Source organism: Callorhinus ursinus, unplaced genomic scaffold (genome assembly GCF_003265705.2).
Source record: "Callorhinus ursinus isolate GAN/ISIS: 27379988/994484 unplaced genomic scaffold, GSC_fseal_2.0 scaffold10, whole genome shotgun sequence".
NCBI classification, from domain to species: Eukaryota; Metazoa; Chordata; class Mammalia; order Carnivora; family Otariidae; genus Callorhinus; species Callorhinus ursinus.
The window spans coordinates 39,534,604-39,552,886 of record NW_027397072.1 but is presented as its reverse complement, the minus strand read 5'-3'; the positions used below and the strand labels follow the sequence as shown (position 1 = coordinate 39,552,886).

At 38.7% G+C, this 18,283-nt stretch overlaps 1 protein-coding gene across 3 annotated transcripts in view; it reads right to left on the bottom strand.

Annotated features, from left to right (window-relative positions):
- RNF103 (ring finger protein 103) overlaps window positions 1-18,283 on the bottom strand; it is a 114,139-nt gene that overhangs the window by 56,424 nt on the left and 39,432 nt on the right. Inside the window, exon 1 of one of the 3 annotated variants that reach the window (XM_025868272.2) lies at window positions 4,423-4,605. The exons of 1 other annotated variant lie outside the window; for it this stretch is intronic. In XM_025868272.2, coding sequence (XP_025724057.1) covers window positions 4,423-4,467 — 45 coding nt within the window. In that variant the 5' untranslated portion in view covers window positions 4,468-4,605. Of the gene's footprint in view, window positions 1-4,422; window positions 4,606-18,283 lie in introns of those variants that run through there. One more of the 3 variants, XM_073897441.1, reaches the window with a different exon arrangement.

Here is an 18,283-nt window from a genome sequence, read left to right as displayed (position 1 = left end):
GTTCTGAATTCTCTCATTTTCAGTTCACGGTGTGAAACCGAGGGGAATGACAGGTCTCTGTTTAACCTCACCTCCAGTCAACCCTAAGAATCAGCTTTACACTCTCATTCCACACGCAGATCAGCAAATTCTGACCACATCTCCTAAATATTTCAAAAATTCATCCTATTCTATCTCCCTATTTCCACAACTAAGACCAGCATCATCTCTCGGCCGGGTCACGAACTGGCCCCCATACCTAATTCTCTTCCCTCCAATTCTTGCTCCAAACCACTCTTCCGAATGCTCTCATCCTTAGTGGGCATGACACACTGGGCTCTGCTAATCCAACCTCTATCTACCTCTGCAATTTTAGATCTGACACTGCCATCACTTCCGCCTGCATCCCACTCAGATTTCACAGTATTTCATCCTCTAACCACGTTTGAGTTTTTTCTGGTCCCTCCAATCTATGCTCCACACTTCCACACGTTGCACATACCGTTTACTGTGCTTGGGATGCCCCCTCTTTCCTAATCCTATACCACATCACCCATCTGACTAATGCCCCTTGTGATAAGATCTAGATACCCTACCTGATCAGGTCTTCTTTCCCACTCTGAACAGTTAACCACTCCTTCCACTGTGACATCACAGAGCTTGTATATACTTACATCATTGCCCTTATTTACTCTAAAATATGAGTATTTATTCACATGCCAGACTCCCCCAGTAAACTTGGTATTCTTTGATGTTCTCATCCAGTGTCTTATTTTTTGAAAACCTGGTGTCCAACCCAATATACACTAAAATATCTCAATAAATGTTTATTGGATGAACTAAGTAAATGAAACTTTCTCTTTTTCTCCATCTCCCTGTCTCATTTTCTTTTTTTCTGATAGCAACCCACAACCATGAGACATGATGTAAAGATATGTTAGTCGTATGATTTAGGAATTCTGATGCCATGACTGTACTACCCTATCCAAAGGCTAAAATCAGCGAAATCCCCATGTAAGGACAGCACAATTTTCCAGCAGTACCTCAATCCAACAGAAGAATCTCTTTCCAACACAATCTCATGTCCTCTTGAGTCCCATCACAACACAGTTACAGGTTTCTAAGTAAATTACAAGGCTTCTTCATCCTTAGCAGGCCCAATCTACTCTTCACGTGGGCACTTTAAGGTAGAACAAGTTTCATCACTAAAACGTCTCCGGCAATTATCAGAAATGCCTGGGGGCAATAGCTTTAGTCTGTAAGGCCCCTTAAGTAGCTATAGTTTCCCTGGAGTATCCTTTGAAACACTGTTCATCTTAGGACTATTTGGCTTTAGGAATATTTGACTTTAGTCTGACCATTATTCAATTTACCATTATTCATTCATACTCAACATTTATTTAGCACCTACTCTGTGCTGCATGCTGTACGAAAGCTGTGGGAACACCACCCCTAATGTATTTTACTTGCCTGGACTGACTTGTGACGATGGCCTAAATGACAACCATGATGGCGTGGCTCAGCTGCACCTGCCTTTTGCACCTATGCTGGGACCATGACCCACACGCCCTCATGTTCCAGCCCCCAGTGGAAGGCATACTAAGGCATACTATAAAGTTATCCTAATTCAACAGTTGCCCAGCTGAGACTCTGGCATTTTGTCAATTCTCTCCTCTCTTCTTTGCAAATGTTATCTTTGGTTTTAATTTCCTTTACTTCCTTTATAAAGTTAAACATTTAATTTTTCTCCTTCTCTCTCTTAAAAAAAATGCCAAACTAAGACTAAAATACCTGACATTACATGTCCTATTCATATATGTTTCCCAAGACTTTATCTGTGTGTCAGCAGCTCCACAGAGAAAAAACGGTATTTCTCATTCCTGCTTTATTTGCACTTTCTGGATTTACAAACTCAATACTAAATAATTGTGGAAGGTGACAAAACACTTTCCTTGGTCATAAATCACAAGTTATAAAGAGAACTTGGTAGAAGCTGAACCCAAAGCAAACAGAAACACTGTCTGACAAATTAGAACGAGATATAATCAGAACCCAAAGGTTAGCGTGAGGTACTATTAAAGGGAACTTAAAGAAAATCTTGAGCAGGGTATCTCCAGCACCAATTAAAATAAATAATACTAAAAATCCCACTTAACAGTCAAGAACCAATTCACAGGAAGGAGATGTGTGGAAAACATGATAGTAAAGGGCCAAATCATTTCTGATCACCCCAGCCTGGGGGTGATCACTCCAACCTCTGAGCTCCTGTAACTGTTTATATAGTACCCAATCCAGACTTGTTCTTGAAATGCTTATCTTACTTGCTAGATGATACATTCCTTGGCTGTTTATTTCCTCTCTATGATATCCCACTGGCAGGCATGCATATATATATATATATATTTTTTTTTTTTGGACAGAGAGAGACACAGCAAGAGAGGGAACACAAGCAGGGGGAATGGGAGAGGGAGAAGCAGGCTTCCCACGGAGCAGGGAGCCTGACGTAGGGCTCGATCCCAGGACGCTGGGATCATGACCTGAGCCAAAGGCAGACGCTTAATGACTGAGCCACCCAGACGCCCCAGGCATATACATTTTTTAAAGATGTATTTATTTATGAGAGAGAGAGAGAGAGTAGAGGGAGAGAGAAACCCAAGCACAGAAACCCAAGGCGACTCTGCACTGAGAGCAGAGTCCTGCATGAGGCTTGATTTCACGATCCATGAGATCATGACCTGAGACGAAACCAAGAGCTGGATGGCAAACTGACTGTGCCAACCAGGCACCCCCTGGCAGGCATATTTTAAAAACCAATCTCATGCATTATCCCTGAAAATTTCTGGTGTTGATTCACTTTCCTAGGTAGGTTACCCTACTGGAAAAGTATTCTGACATCATGTTCTTAGCAATTATATTTATCATTTAAAACTACTCTAAGTGTTACACAAGTAACACATATACAACAGATCAGTTTAAATAGTAATAAGACTGTTTTCCCAGAACCTTATCTCATTTTATGAATGGCAAAGCTAAGGTCAAACACTGAAGGAAAATAATCTTTCCCTAACATCAAAAATACACTTCTACAATAACAAGCATCTCTGAATACATACACACCATAAAATGTGCATCTATATAATGCTCTACAGCTTACAAAGTAATGTCACACAGTCTTACCTCATTTAAGCTCCACAATTTTTATTCTACCAGGGAGTAAAACTGAGTAAGCTGCCTACAGAAACTAATATTTATACAGGATGTAGTGTTCTAGGACCTACGGTTAACAAATATAACATTAACACACACATTATGTGTCAGCAACTTCATAATGTAGAACATTGGTTTTTAAAAACATGCCTGCAAAGGCAGAACAGGTGAGATCATTTATTAAATGAAGGATTTCAAGGTGGGTTTTTTTTTTTCATTATGGGTAAATTTGTACTGGGTGTTGTAAAGCAATGCTTCTCAAACTTTAGCGTTCACACAAATCACTGAAGATCTTGTTAGAATTCAAATTATGATTAAAAAGGTCTTGGGTAGGGCCTCAGATTTCGAAGTAGCTACCAGGTGATGCCGACGAGGCTGGTCTGCACTTGGGTGGCCAGGTTGTAGAATCTATAAAGAATTAACCCTACTAATTTTTAGCATTACTAAAAAACTTCACAGTCTTTCATCTTCCATGACTCTGAAGTGAAACTATTATCATTCCTACCTGACAAGACTAAGGCACAGAGAAATGAACTTTCCTTAGATCACAATGTTTGGTCTATGGGGAACCAGGATTCAAACTTAGGAAGACTGACTCTGCAGGGCACTCAAACGCTACACATTATTCCATTATCTCAGTTTACAGGTAGATCCAGATGATTCGAAGCCAGGTCCTGAGTTATCCTCAGTACCATTCCCACGAGTCGGGTCCCTTCTATAATTAACGTGTCTGCAGTCAACATAATGTTGTAGGACAAGGCAAGAGGAAACAGACCCTCCCACTTACTACAGTGGGTTAGGGGGAAGGGGCGGCGGTGGCGGGGCTTCCAGGGTACCACTCTCGGGGTACGGGCAGGTCCGCCAATTGTCCGGAGGCGGGCGTTAGGGGCGGGGCGTCGGCCAGGGAAAGGTTCCGGGCGGGACGTACCAACGCGCGCAGGGGAAAGGCTTTCCAGAGGCCAAGAGCGTCTTGCTACCTCCGCGCCCAGTGCCGGGGCTGAGAAACTCTTTATCTGGCCCTCGGCCGCCCTATGGAGTTCTGACGTAGCAGGACTCTCTTTAGCCACAGCCGCCTCCTTAGAGATTCTTCCTCTGGCCCCTCGGTCGAGTGGAAGACCCCGGAAATAGGGGCCGAGGGCACCTGGCCAGCCGGGAGGGACAGTGACCAGTCGCTTACGAACTCCACTACGCCCCACGCAAATCCCCCGACTCTTTTGCCATCACCGTAGCCCTTACCAGCTCTTTGGGCGGCTTCTCCTGGGTTTTCCCAAACAGCCCCATGGCGACCTGAACTCGTCTTGCCCCTTTCGGCTTTCCGTTCCCTGCGCCCAGGCAGGTCACGGGCAGCCGCCTGGGCGGGGCAGGCGATAGGAAAGGAGCCCAGACTCCCGGAGAAGGGAGAGGCCGCAGTGAACGTGGTGCGCATGCGCCCGGCGCATGCGCAAAATTGGGCGGGGCGGAGTTTCGTCAGAAAGATCGTTGGAATCGCGCACCTTCTGGGAGGGCGGTTGTAGAGCCTTCGGACGAATTAGGCTTGTTTCAGTGAGGTGTGGAAGTGATTCCTTTGGAAGATAGGAATTTATTAACTGCACGTGGTAATTACAGCTGCTCCTGATACTTCCACAACTGTATGTTGTTTCACGGAAATCTTTATCTCCACCTAGACGAAGTCCCTTTACAACCACTTTCCGAGTAGCGTGTATCGCCTAGGCACGTCACATGCAGCAAAGCCAGAAATGACCCCTTCTTCCTCCCTCTAGACCCACTCCTCCCCTGTCTTGTCGCCACCATCACCTAATCATTCTAACCTGGGCATCATCTTCTCTCCCTCTCTTAACCAAGTCCCAACAATGGTAACTTTTCAATGTGTTTGAACTCCAGCTCTCTTCTTTCCGCCCAAGTGTCACAGTGTCTGTTCATCGTCTTTTCCAACGCGGATGAGTCCTACCTGGCATTTGTGTGTGTGTCGTCCTATACGCCACATGGACCATGACCATGACCTTAATCAAAGGTCAGCATCTGAGATTAAAAAGGACTAGACGCATTTTAGCCTGGCAATCTGATTAAAACTACGCAGTAAGCTGATGGTTACTGTCATTACCAAACGTCTTGGTGAAGATACCACACATTTAGTGCCACAACCCCATACTCCATCTCTTTGTGGGAATGTAAAATGGTACAACCGCTTTGAAAATGTTTTGGTAATTTCTTGAAATGCTAAACATACACCTAATTTATTCCATTCCACTGCTAGCTAGTGGAGATTAAAGCATATGTCTTTACAAACACCTGTAAATGGACGTTCATAGCACCCTTATTTGTAATAGCCAAAAACTGGAAATAGTCCAAAGGCCCATCAAAAGATGAATGAATAAATCAATTGTATAGATCCTTGCAATAGAATACTACTCAGCAATAAAAATGAACAAACTATTGATACATGCAACAACATGGATGAATCTTAAAATAATTATGCTGAAAGAAGCCAGAAAAAAGGGAGTATGTACTGTGTGATTACATTTATATAGCATTCTAAAAAATTCAAACTAGTCTATAGTGACAGAAAGTAGCTCAGTGGTTGCTAGGGGACGGGTTAGTTTAGGAAGCGGCAGGAAGGAGAGACTACAGAGACACATGAGTAAGCTTTTGGGGGTGATGGATATTCTCTTGATTGTGGTGATGGTTTCACAGATGTATACAATGCCAAAACAAATGGATACTTTAAATATGTGCACTATATGTCAATCATACTTCAATAAAGTTCTTTTAAAAATAGCAGTACAGGTTCATTGTAAAAATTAAAATCCCATTCTTAGTTCCTCAGGGGAAAAGGTCTCAAAGGACCTTGTAATTAAATTATTATAATTATAAGGGCACCTGGGTGGCTCAGTGGGTTAAGTGTCTGCCTTCGGTTCAAGTCATGATCCTTGGGTCCTGGGATCAAGCCCCACGTTGGGCTCCCCACTCAGCGGGGAATCTGCCTTTCTCTATGCCCTTCCCCTGCTCATGTCCTCTCACTCCCTCTCTCTCAAATAAGTAAATAAAATCTTTCAAAAATTATTATAATTATACATAGTGTGAATCATTTGAGATCTTTTCCTTTGGAGAATATGCTTTTATATATTTTTACTTAGTTGGGATCATATTATATGTATTGTTTTGCAATCTCCTTTTTAAAAAATTTTTACATAGATTTTCATTGATGTTAATATTTATAGCTAAGGGATTCTGTGGCAGGAATGCACTAAATTTTTTTAACCATTTCCCTATTGTGTGAGGTCAAATGGTTTCCAATTTTTCCCTATTAAATAATAAATAAAGACAGAGTTTTAATTTTAAAAATACTACCAATGGTCTTCATACAGATTGCACTAGTTGTGAACAACCAACAGTGTATGAGAGCATCCTATTCCCTAAATCCTTGCTAGCAATGAATGGTATCAAAACTTTGCAATTTTACCAATCTGAGGGGATAAAATATTGTTCTTAATTTTCATTTCTAGGATTACTAGTCTAGATGAGCATCTTTTTGTATACTTATTGGCTATTTGAATTTCTTCTGTGAATTACTTCTTTTATCCTTTGCCCATTTTCCACTGAACCGTTTTCCTTCTTTCCTTTCTTCCTTTTTTTTAATGTGAAGGAACTTTGAAAATGAGAAATCTGTGGAAATGTTTTTAAGGTTTTCTTCACCACATCCCTCCTCTTCTTTTTCTTTCTTTTTGGATGAACTATAAGGCAGCAATTTTTCATATAGGAAGACACTGAACTTACAATTAGTCAACAGTATTTATCAAACGCCTACTATAGGTCAGGCATTCTATAGGTTCTAGGAAAACTATAGTGAACAAAAAAGAACCTCATACAATCTGGTGAGGACAGGTATTAAACAATGGTGATCCATAAAGTTAAGTGAATTACTACAAATGTGCAAAATTCTGACCGTAAGAAGAACATAGTGATTAGTGACTCCTCCCTGAAGGTGATATATAAGTGAGCCTTGAAGGGTGAGCCAGCAGAGATATGAGGAGTATCCCGTACAAAAGAGACAGCATGTGCCTAAGAGCCTTCCCAGTTTCTGGGTGTGGGTTTTGGACCACAGGCACTTCAGTTCCTAAAGCTGCACTTGTTTTAAAGCTGGTTATCAAGGGCAGAGAGGCCAAAGAGAGTGTGAAGGAAGGTTGGATTGGGCATGTGGCATCTGCCTGAAATACAGAGCCCATAGCTACTGACAGAGCCCTATAAACACATCAATGCAGTTTTCCTCAGTGACTAAAAGGGCACTGTGCATCCTCCACACATTCTCCAGGCTTCACCCCCAGAGCAACATATCCTCTATTTATGTCCTGATACTGCTTTGGCACTAGACAAAACTGTGGCTGCAGCTATAGTTTGTCCTTCATACATGGACCTCAGGAAGCATGCACCAGATCCTCCCACTTGCTAAGACTCACATCTGAGGGGGTGGGAAGAACTAAGTGAGCAGGCATTCTAGCTCTTTGCTCCTGCCAAACACAGCAAGTGTTTAACAGGATCACACTCCCTTGCCATATGTTCACAAAGACGTTTATTCACACACAATTTCAAAGGTTTTATATGCGTTCTCCTGATCCCTGAAAAATATTATAAATAGATGCATGTCCTGCAGTTGAAAGGTATTACAATGCCCGATGCTTTAAATATCTCCCTGAATTTGAAGTGAAAAATAGAAAGGACTCTTTTTCCTCCATTCCCCAGTTTGTCCTTGCTCATTTCTGTAATATTTCCCATCTTAGGAGGCATCATAGCTCACAGCTGCTCCCCATTCACCAGGTAGATTGTTAAATGAAATGCTTTGGGAAAGAAAAAACCACAACCCAATTCCTAGCAGGAATTTTGGCCTAATAAAACCAAGATACACTTTGTTTTATACAAAAGATGGACTCTGAAAATGTTAGATATAAACTGACCTTTGGAAAATTGAATTCCCTCCCATGCCTTATATAATAATTTGGGGATGGATTTATCTGAATTTCTGACTAACCTTCAGATCTCAGGGGCTTCTAGCCACTGCTTATGACTTGAGAGAAGGCAAAGAAAGACCTTGAGTCATCTGCCCATTTCCAGCATTCCTCCGCCAACCTTATGATTACCTGTACTAGTTTCTGAGGACTGCTATAACTAAGTACAACAAAACAGGTGGTTTAAAACAATAGAAATTTATTCTCCCACTGTTCTGGAGACTAGGAATCCAAAATCAAGGTGTCAGCAGAGCCACGCTTCCTTTGAGACTGTGGTAGAATCCTTCTGTTCCTTTCCCTAGGTTCTGCTGATGGCTGTCAATCATTGGCATTTCTTGGCTTGCAGCTGCATTACTCCGATATCTGCTTCTGTCATTACGTGGTGTTTGTACGAGTCAGCTTGTGCTGCCATAACAAGATACCAAAAATTGGCTTGAACAACAGAAATTTATTTTCTCACAGTTCTGGAGGCTGGAAGTCCGAGATAAGTGCCAGCAAGGTCAGGCTCTAGAGAGAGCGCTCTTCCTGGTTTGGACTTCTTACTGCATCCTCACATGGTAGAGAGAGCAAGCTGCGGTGTCTTTTTCTCTTATAAGGGTACTAAGCCCATCATGAGGTCCCTACCCTCATAACCTCATCTAAACCTAATTATCTCCCACAGGTTCCATCTCCAAATACCAACACATTGGGGGTTAGGGCTTCCACATATGCATTTTGGGGGTGACACAATTCAGTCAATAACAATGTCCCCTCTGTATCTTTCTTCCTCTTCTTATAAGCACACCAGTCACATTAAGGGCCCACCCTAATCCACCATGACCTTGTCCTAACTAATTATATCTACAATAATCCTATTTCCAAATAAGATCACATTCTGAGGTAATGAGGGTTAGGACTTCAACATATCTTTTGAAAGGCTACAATTTAAACTACAATTCTCATTTATATATGAGTCCTCCACTTTAGAGAAGAGAGAAGGTGATAGAGGATGGAGACTGATTAGCTGAATCGTTTCAAAATAAACAGACTTCTATCCTCCATGAGTGGCCCCAAAGTAGGGACAGTTTCTACTTGGAAGGGGTAAGTAGATATCCAAGGCCTGACTCTAGCTTGAAGGATGATCTTTCCCTGGGAAATCACAGTAATCACTACAGCCATCACATATTGCCCTCTAAAGCACCATTTCCACCATTAAAACTCTGATGGGAGATTCACATGACTTTTCTTATTTCTGCACAGCATAGCAGAGACAAAGCCTGGACTTTGACGAATCCAGCTGGAACATGTAAGCAATACTTTACTAAAGTTGCCAAAAATAGTATCAGAATATCAGAATTGGAAGAGTAGCATGTGACTCACACATTCAACATGATGTTAGGCTGAATATTCTGAAAAAGTCACTACAAACACATAGAGAGTCTTGATAAAATATAACCAGAACTATTTTTTTGTGCATGGTTGATCTCAAAAAATATAAGAGAATTTAGTAATATCTGCCAATAACAGAAACTTAGAACTTTGTTGGGTTTTTTTTTTAATTATATATAGCTTATAGATGGTAAAGTGCACAGGTCTTAAGTGTATGAACTGATGAATTTTTACATATGTATATATCTGTAAAACCACTATGTAGATCAACATTTAAAACATTTCCAAAATCGGGGCAGCTGGGTGGCTCAGTCGTTAAGCGACTGCCTGTGATTTAGGTCATGATCCCAGGGTCCTGGGATCAAGCCCTGCATAGAGCCCTGCACCAGGCTCCCTGCTCCGCGGGAAACCTGCTTCCATACCACAGATGGAACCTGTGGGAGATAATTAGGTTTAGATGAGGTTATGAGGGTAGGGAGCCTCTCCCGCTCCCCCTGCTGGTGTTCGCTCTCTCGCTGTGTCTCTCTCTGTCTATAAATAAATAGTCTTAAAACAACAACAACAAAAAAAACACATTTCCAAAATCTTAGAAGGTGCTATGATGCCTATTTCCAGTCAATACCCACCAAACATAATCATTATTCTGACTTGTATCTCCATAGATTAGTTTTATCTCTTCTTGAAAGTCACACAATTGAGATCACATAGTATGCTTGGTTTTAATGATTGGGCAGAAGAACAGGAGGCAAGGCTTTTAAAGGCCAGGAAAATGGTGAAGCAAAATTGAGACCCCCTGAATATAAGATCCTTGAAAACTTCACCCTCAGTGAAAGGACAGACTAGGGAGAGAAATCTATCTGCTAACAAAGAGGGCTAAGAAGAAAATGTTTGTTTCAGGCCACATATCTGGTGAAAAAATAAAATTAGAAGGCTTCCTTAAGAAACCATAATCATAAGGTTGCCTTCCTGTGGGTTTAAATTTATACTACTTCCTTTGTGTTGCAAATCTTAGGCCTATTCAATTAAACTGTTCCTAATTTAAACTGTTGAGAACTTCATGGGGACCTGAGCAGGGTGGGGGAAACAAACTGTTAACTTGTAATTGTATACCCTGCTAAATTATCATTCCAAAAGGAGGCAAAATAAAGACATCTTCAGGAGTAAAAATGACTAACAACAGACAAAAAAAAATCTGCAAACTGTTAGATTAACACTAAACAAAAGTCTAAAGAATGTGTTTTACAAATAATAGTGATGATCCCCTTAAAAGGAAGGCCTTAGATACACAAAGAAATGATAACAAATAATTTAGTGAATACTGTAGTCAATCTGAAAAGAATTGATTGAATAAATGATAATAATATTGAATTTGGGGAGATTAAAAGGGTAAAACTAAGACATTCCACAACATAATATGAAAAAATGGGTGGGAAGTCATGGAAATTAAAATGATCACAGGGGAATCACACATCTTCCCTTATTTCCCCACAACAGTGAGATACTGAAAACAAGATATACTTTAATATTCTTTGGGAAAGAGTAAAGATACTGAATAATTTTAGATATTAAGTAAATTTGTTAGAATTTTAAGGGTAATCACTAAAAAGCAGTACTTCCAGAATAGTAGAGGAAAAAATGGAATTAAGAATATTAATCTGGGGGTGCCTCATGGCTCAGTCAGTTAAGCGGCCTTTGGCTCAGGTCATGATCCCAGGGTTCTGGGATCAAGACCCATGGCAGGCTCCCTGCTCAGCAGGGAGTATGCTTCTCCTCTCCCTCTGCCTTTCCCCTCACTCGTGTTCTCTCTCTCTCTCTCTCAAATAAATAAAAAAATCTTTAAAAAAGAATATTAACCTAAATAAAGTAGAGGGGTGCCTGGGTGGCTCAGTCAGTTCAGTGTCTGACTTCAGCTCACGTCATGATCTCAGGGTCCTGGTATTGAGCTCTGCATCAGGCTCCCTGCTCATTAGGAACTCTGCTTCTCCCTCCCCCTCTACCCTTCCCCGCACTCATGCTTTCTCAGTCTCTCTCTCAGATAAATAATTAAAATTATTTTAAATAAATAAGGTAGAAAAAGAGACAGAAAAGTCAGGAAAAGTAGGAGACACAAAAGACAATGATAGAAATAAAGATATATCAGTATTCATAATGAAATGCACTAAACTCACCATTGAAAAGAGATTCCAGACTAGGTTTTTTTACATTTAGTTTTAAGCTACTTAAAAGGGACAAAACTACAACATAAAATACAAAAAAAAAAAAAATTGGAAGAAAGACCTGCACAAACATATTTACCAGGCAATTATTAACCAAAACAAAACGGCTATAGCTATATTATTATCAGACAAAATAGATTTTATGGCAAAATAGCTTTATATGTATAAAGAAATTTATTTATAATGTGCAAATATCAATCTACTAGGAAGCTAATCATATAGTCTAACAAAAAAAAAGCAGCAGCAGCAGGAACTGACTTCTTTTTTTTTTTTAAAGATTTTATTCATTTATTTGACAGAGAGAGAGCACAAGTGGTGGGGAGGGGCATAGGGAGAAGCAGACTCTCTGCTGAGCAAGGAGCCCAACACAGGGCTCAATCCCAGGACCCCGGGATCATGACCCAAACCAAAGGCAGACACCCAACTGACTGAGTCACACAGTCACCCCAAGAACTGAAAATTTCAAAGAGAAATACATAAACCCACTATCATAGGGGGAAATCTGAACTTTTCTTTCACTAATTGAGCAAGAAGACAAACATTTGATAAAGACAGAGAAGACATGAAAACAAGACATGAAGATAAGACATGAAAACATTTAATCTAATTGTCATATTTTGTACACAACAGACAGAATAAGTTATTACATATCAAAGGTTTACCAAAATTGACTATGTACTAAAATATAAGACAAGTGAAGAAACCATTTTGATACACATCCCACTAAATGAGACCACATTTCAACTGAGTTAAAAATCAATGACAGAAAAGAAAACTGAAATTATTTTTGAAATGTGAAAACATATTTCCAAGTAATTCATAAGTCAAATAATAAATCTTAATGGAAATTGGGGAGCCTGAACTCCCACCACACCTGGTAGTCACAAGGCAACCCTCCCTCTCCCCACTGGAGTGGTGTTAGAGGAGACCTAATGGAGATTCAGGACTTTCATCATCACCCAGTGATACTGAGACCACCCCCCATAGTGTCAGTGGAGAACTGAAACTCTCATCTCTACCTAGCATTAAAGAGGAACTCCTCTCAGGGCTCCTGGCTGGCTCAGATGGAAGAGTATGCAACTCTTGGTCTCAGGCTCATGAGTTCAAGCCCCATGTGGGGTGTAGAAATTCCTTAAACAAATAAAAACTTTTTAAAAAAAGGAACTCCTTTCATGTCTCACTGAATGAAGGAACTTGGACTTCTATGTTCACTTGTAAGTAATGAGGTGGTACCTCCACTTTTCCTACCAAAGCAGTGTCAGAAAAAAACCCAGCAGAAACAGGTTTAAATAAGATACAGAATCTCAGAACATAATATGAAATGTCCAGGTTTCAAATGAAAATTACTCATCTTACCAAGAACCAGGAAGTTCTCAAACTAAATGAAAAAAAATATAATCAATACACACTTTACTACATTGAACAGAGTCTCCCAAAAATCCATGTCCACTGGAACCTTTGAATGTTACCTCATTTGAAAATAGGGTCTTTACCCGTAAATTAAATTGAGTAGAGATTATATTAAGGTTGGGCCTAAATCCAATAAAACTGGTGTCCTTTAAGAAGAGGGAAATTTGGACACAGACACATAATAGAGAAAACCATGTGGAGACAGAGGCAGAGATTGGAGTGTGTATCTGCAAGTCAAGAAACACCAAAGACTGAACTATCAAAAGCTAGAAGAGGCAAGGAAGGATTATTTCCTAGAGCCATTAGAGAAAGTATGGCTCTGCCAAAAAACTTGATTTCAGCCTTGATTTCACCTTAACTTCTAGCCTCAAGAACTGTGAGAGAATAAATATCTGTTGTTTTAAGCCACCTAGTTTGTGATCATTTGTTGTGGCAGCCCCAGTAAACTTAATATAGATGCTAAGAATGAGATAACAAAAATGTTAAAATTATCTAATAAAGATTTTTAAATTCCATGATTTTTAAAATGCTTCAATAAGCAATTTGTAACATGATTGAAACAAGTAAAAAAAAAATCTCAGGAAAAAGGAACGTACAAAGAAAAACCAAAGGGAAATTTTAGACTTAAAAAACACAATAACCAAAATAAAAAGCTCATTGAATAGGCTCAACAATACAATGGAGAAGACAGAAGAAAGAATCAGTGAAATGGAAAATAGAACAATAAGACAGTACCCAATACGAATGACAGAAAATAGACTGAAAAAGAATGAACAGAATCTCAGAGAAGTGTGGAACTTTAACAAAAGATGTAGCATTTGTGTCATCAGATCCGTGGAAGAAGAGAAATACGGCAGGACAGAAAAAGTACTTAAAGAAATAATGGCCAGAGGCGCCTGGGTGGCTCAGTCAGTTAAGTGTCTGCCTTTGGTTCAGGTCATGATCCCTGGGTCCTGGGATCAAGCCCCACATCGGGCTCCATGCTTAGTGGGAAGCCTGCTTCTCCCTCCCCTTCCCGCTCATGCTCTCTCACTATCTTTGTCTATCTCAAATAAATAAATAAAATATTAAAAACAAAATGAAAGAATGGCCAAAGAAAAGAAATAATGATTGAAAACTTCTCCAAATTGGCAAGGGACATAAACCTGCACATTCAAGAGACTGAGCAAACCCCCAAAAAGATACAGCCAAAGAAATACACCCCAAGATGCATGGTTAGTTCAACTTTTGAAAACTAAAAACATCTCAAAAGCAGCCAGAGAAAAATGACATCTTATCTATTGGGGAAAAACAACTCAAATGGCAATGGATCTCTTATCAGAACCATGGGAGACAGAAGGAAATAGCACAATATTTTTCAAGTACTAGAAGAAAAGAATTGTCAACCCAGAATCTTATATGCCAAGATAATATTCTTCAGAATGAAGAGGAAATAAAGACATTTTCAGTTGAAGGAAAACTAAGAGAATGTGTCTCCAGAAAACTACCTTAAGAGAATAGTTTCTTTTTTAAGATTTTACTTATTTATTTGAGAGAGAGAGAGAAAGTGAGCACACGAATGAGGGGGAAGCAGGCTGGACACGGGGCTGGATGTGGGGCTGGACACGGGGCTCGATCCCAGGACCCTGAGATCACGACCTGAGCTGAAGGCAGATGCTTAACTGACTGAACCACCCAGGTACCTCAAGAAAAGAGATTTTCTAAACAGAAAGTTCTCTAAACAGAAAGGAAACAATAAAACAATAAAAGAAGGAATCTAGGAATACTAGGGAGCAAAAAAAGACAGACTAGGCAAAAATATGGATTAAATACAATAGGCTTTTGCTCTCCTTTTGAGTTTTCTAAACTGTGTCCAATGGTTGAAGCAAAAATTATAATATTGCTTAATAAGATTCTAAATATAGATAGGGGAAATATTTAAGATAATTATATTATAAATGGGGGAAGGAAGAGACCTAAAGAGAAGTAAGGTTTCTATACTTCTATACTTTCTATACTTCCCTTGAATTGGTGAAATGATAACACTGGTAGACTGTGATAAGTTATGTACATATAATGTAATACTTAGAGCAACCACTAAAAAACTATACAAAGAAGTACACTAAAAAATACTATAGAGATATTGGCTATCAGGGAAGTGAAAATCAAAACCACAATGAGATGACTTCACACACACTCTGATGGCTATAATAAAAAAAGGCAAGACAATAAGTGTTACTGAGGATACAAAGAACTGGAAGTCTCATATCATACACTGACAGTGGGGATGTAAAATGATGCAGTAACTTTGGAAAGCAGTTTGGCGGTTCCTCAAGAAGTTAAATATGATACCATATGATTCAGCAATTCCACTCTAGAAACATACAAATCAAAATGAAAATATATGTCCACACAAGAACTTGTACACAGATATTCATAGCAGCATTATTCATAATAGTAAAAAAGTAGAATGAACCTAAATGTCCATCAACTGATAAGTAGATACATAAAATATATTATCCATGTAATCAAATCTTATTTGTCATAAAAAGGAATGAAATACTGATTCATGCTACAATGTGGATGAAAAATTGAAAACACTATGCCAAGGGAAAGAAACCAAATCCAAGGACACATAATTTTGTATAGAATCGGCAAATCCAGAGTGAGAGAACATAGATTAGTGGTTTCCAGGAGATGGGAAAAATGCAGAATGGAATGTGATTGCTAATATGTATGGGCTTTCTTTTTGGGGTAATGAAAATGTTCTGGAATTATATAATGGTGATGGTTGCACAATTTGTGAATGTACTAAAAGTCATTGAATTGTACATATGGAGATGAAAAGTACAGCATAGGAAATATAGCATATAATATTGTAATAATGTTGTATAGTGACAAATGGTAACTACACTTATTGTGGTGAGCAGTAAGTACTGTAAAAATTTTTAAGTGAATGAATCATATAATATGTGAATTATATTTCAATAAAGCAGTTTTAAAAAACACTATAGATATGTCAAAATGGAATTCTAAAAAATGTTCAAGTAATCCATAGGAAGAAAGGAAAAGAAAACAGAAAGAACAAACGGAAAATAAAATATAAACAATCAGACTTAGTCTGAACATATCAATAATTATGTTAAATGTAAACAGTCTAAATACAATTAAAAGAGATTGATAGAAAGGATTAAAAATACAACTATATGTCATGTACAATAAATTCGCTTCAAATATAATGATATAGGCTGAATGAAAGTAAAAGGATGGAAAAAGTTGTATCATGCAAACATTAATCAAAGGAAAGCAGGAGTGGCTAAATTATTAGATAATTTACACTTAAGGCAAAGAAATTCACCAGAAACAAAGATGTACACTATACCATGATAAAAGTGTCAATCCACCAAAAAGACATGGCAATCCCAAAACTGTATACACCAACAGAAGTGAAAATAATGGTAAATAAAAACTGATAGGACAGAAATAAAGAAATAGACAAATACACAATTACAGTTTGAGATTTCAATACCACTCTCTCAACAACTGATAGAACAACTAAGAAAATCAAGGATGTAGAAGAACATCATCAACCAATAGGATAGGATCTAAATGTATAGAACACTCTACCCACAACAGAATACACACTCTTTTCAAGTGCCTAAAGAACATATATCAAGGGAGACAATATCATGGGCCATAAAATAAACCTCAAGAAATTTAAAATAAGTTAAATCATACCAAGTATGTTCTCTACCCACTAGAAATCAATAACAGAAAAATCCTCCAAATACATTGAAACTAAACAACACACTTCTAAATAATTAATGGATCAAAGAGAAAGTTTCAAGAGAAATTAAAAAATGCATGAACAGAATGAAAATGAAAATACAACCTATCAGGGCGCCTGGGTGGCTCAGTCGTTAAGAGTCTGCCTTCAGCTCAGGTCATGATCTCCAGGTCCTGGGACCAAGCCCCGCGTCAGGCTCCCATCTCAGTGAGTCTGCATCTCCCTCTTCTTCTGCCTTTCTGCCTGCTTGTGCTCTCTCTGTCTCTCTCTCTCTCTCTCTCTCAAATGAATAAATGAAATCTTTAATAAAAAAAGAAAATACAACATATCAATGTTTGTGGGACACAGCTAAATCAATATTGAAAGGAAATTTTATTGCATTAAATGTACCATTAGAAAAGAAGAAAAGTTTCAGATCAGTAATCTAAGTTTCCACCTTGAGAACATAAAAAAAGAAGAACAAAGTAAACCTAAGGCAGGAGAGAGAGAAGCAGAAACCAATGAAATTGAAAATAGAAAAGCAATAGAGAAAATTAATGAAACAAAGAGCTGGTTCTTTGAAAATACAAACAAAATTGACAGACCTCTAGAAAAAAAGACATAAAGACAAAAGAAAGAGAACACAAATGACCAATATCAGGAATGAAGTAGAACATCACTACAGACCTTGCAGACACCAAAGAGTTAATAAGGGATGAAATGGATCAATTTCCTGAAAAACAAGTTACCACAACTCACCTAATATGAAATGGATAATATGATAGATATTATTGATAATAATATAATAGGTAGTATGATATATAAGTTCAATTAAGGAAATTGAGTCATAATTTAAAAACAATTACCAAATAAATACAAAAAATCTATGTAAAAAGATTTTTTTCCCTAAAAAGAAATCTCCAGGCTCAGATGGTTAAACTGGAAAATTCTATCAAATGTTTAAAGAATAATTAATGCAGAGATTGATGCATAAATACAGAGAGCAAACTGATAGTTGCCAAGGGGTGAAGGGGAATGGGAGGTTCAGGCTTCCAGTTGTAGAATGAATCATTCATGGGGATGAAAGGTACAGCATAGGGAATATAGTCAGTGGTACTGTAATAGTGATGTAAGGTGAGAGATGGTAGCTACACTTGTGTTGAGCATAAGATAATCAATAGAGTTGTGGAATCACTATGTTGTATGCCTGAAACTAATGTAACATTGTGCGTCAACTATACTTCAATTAAAAAAAGGAAACAAGAAAGAAAAAGAAAGAAAGGAAGGAAGGAAGGAAGGAAGGAAGGAAGGAAGAAAGAAAGAAAGAAAGAAAGAAAGAAAGAAAGAAAGAAAGAAAG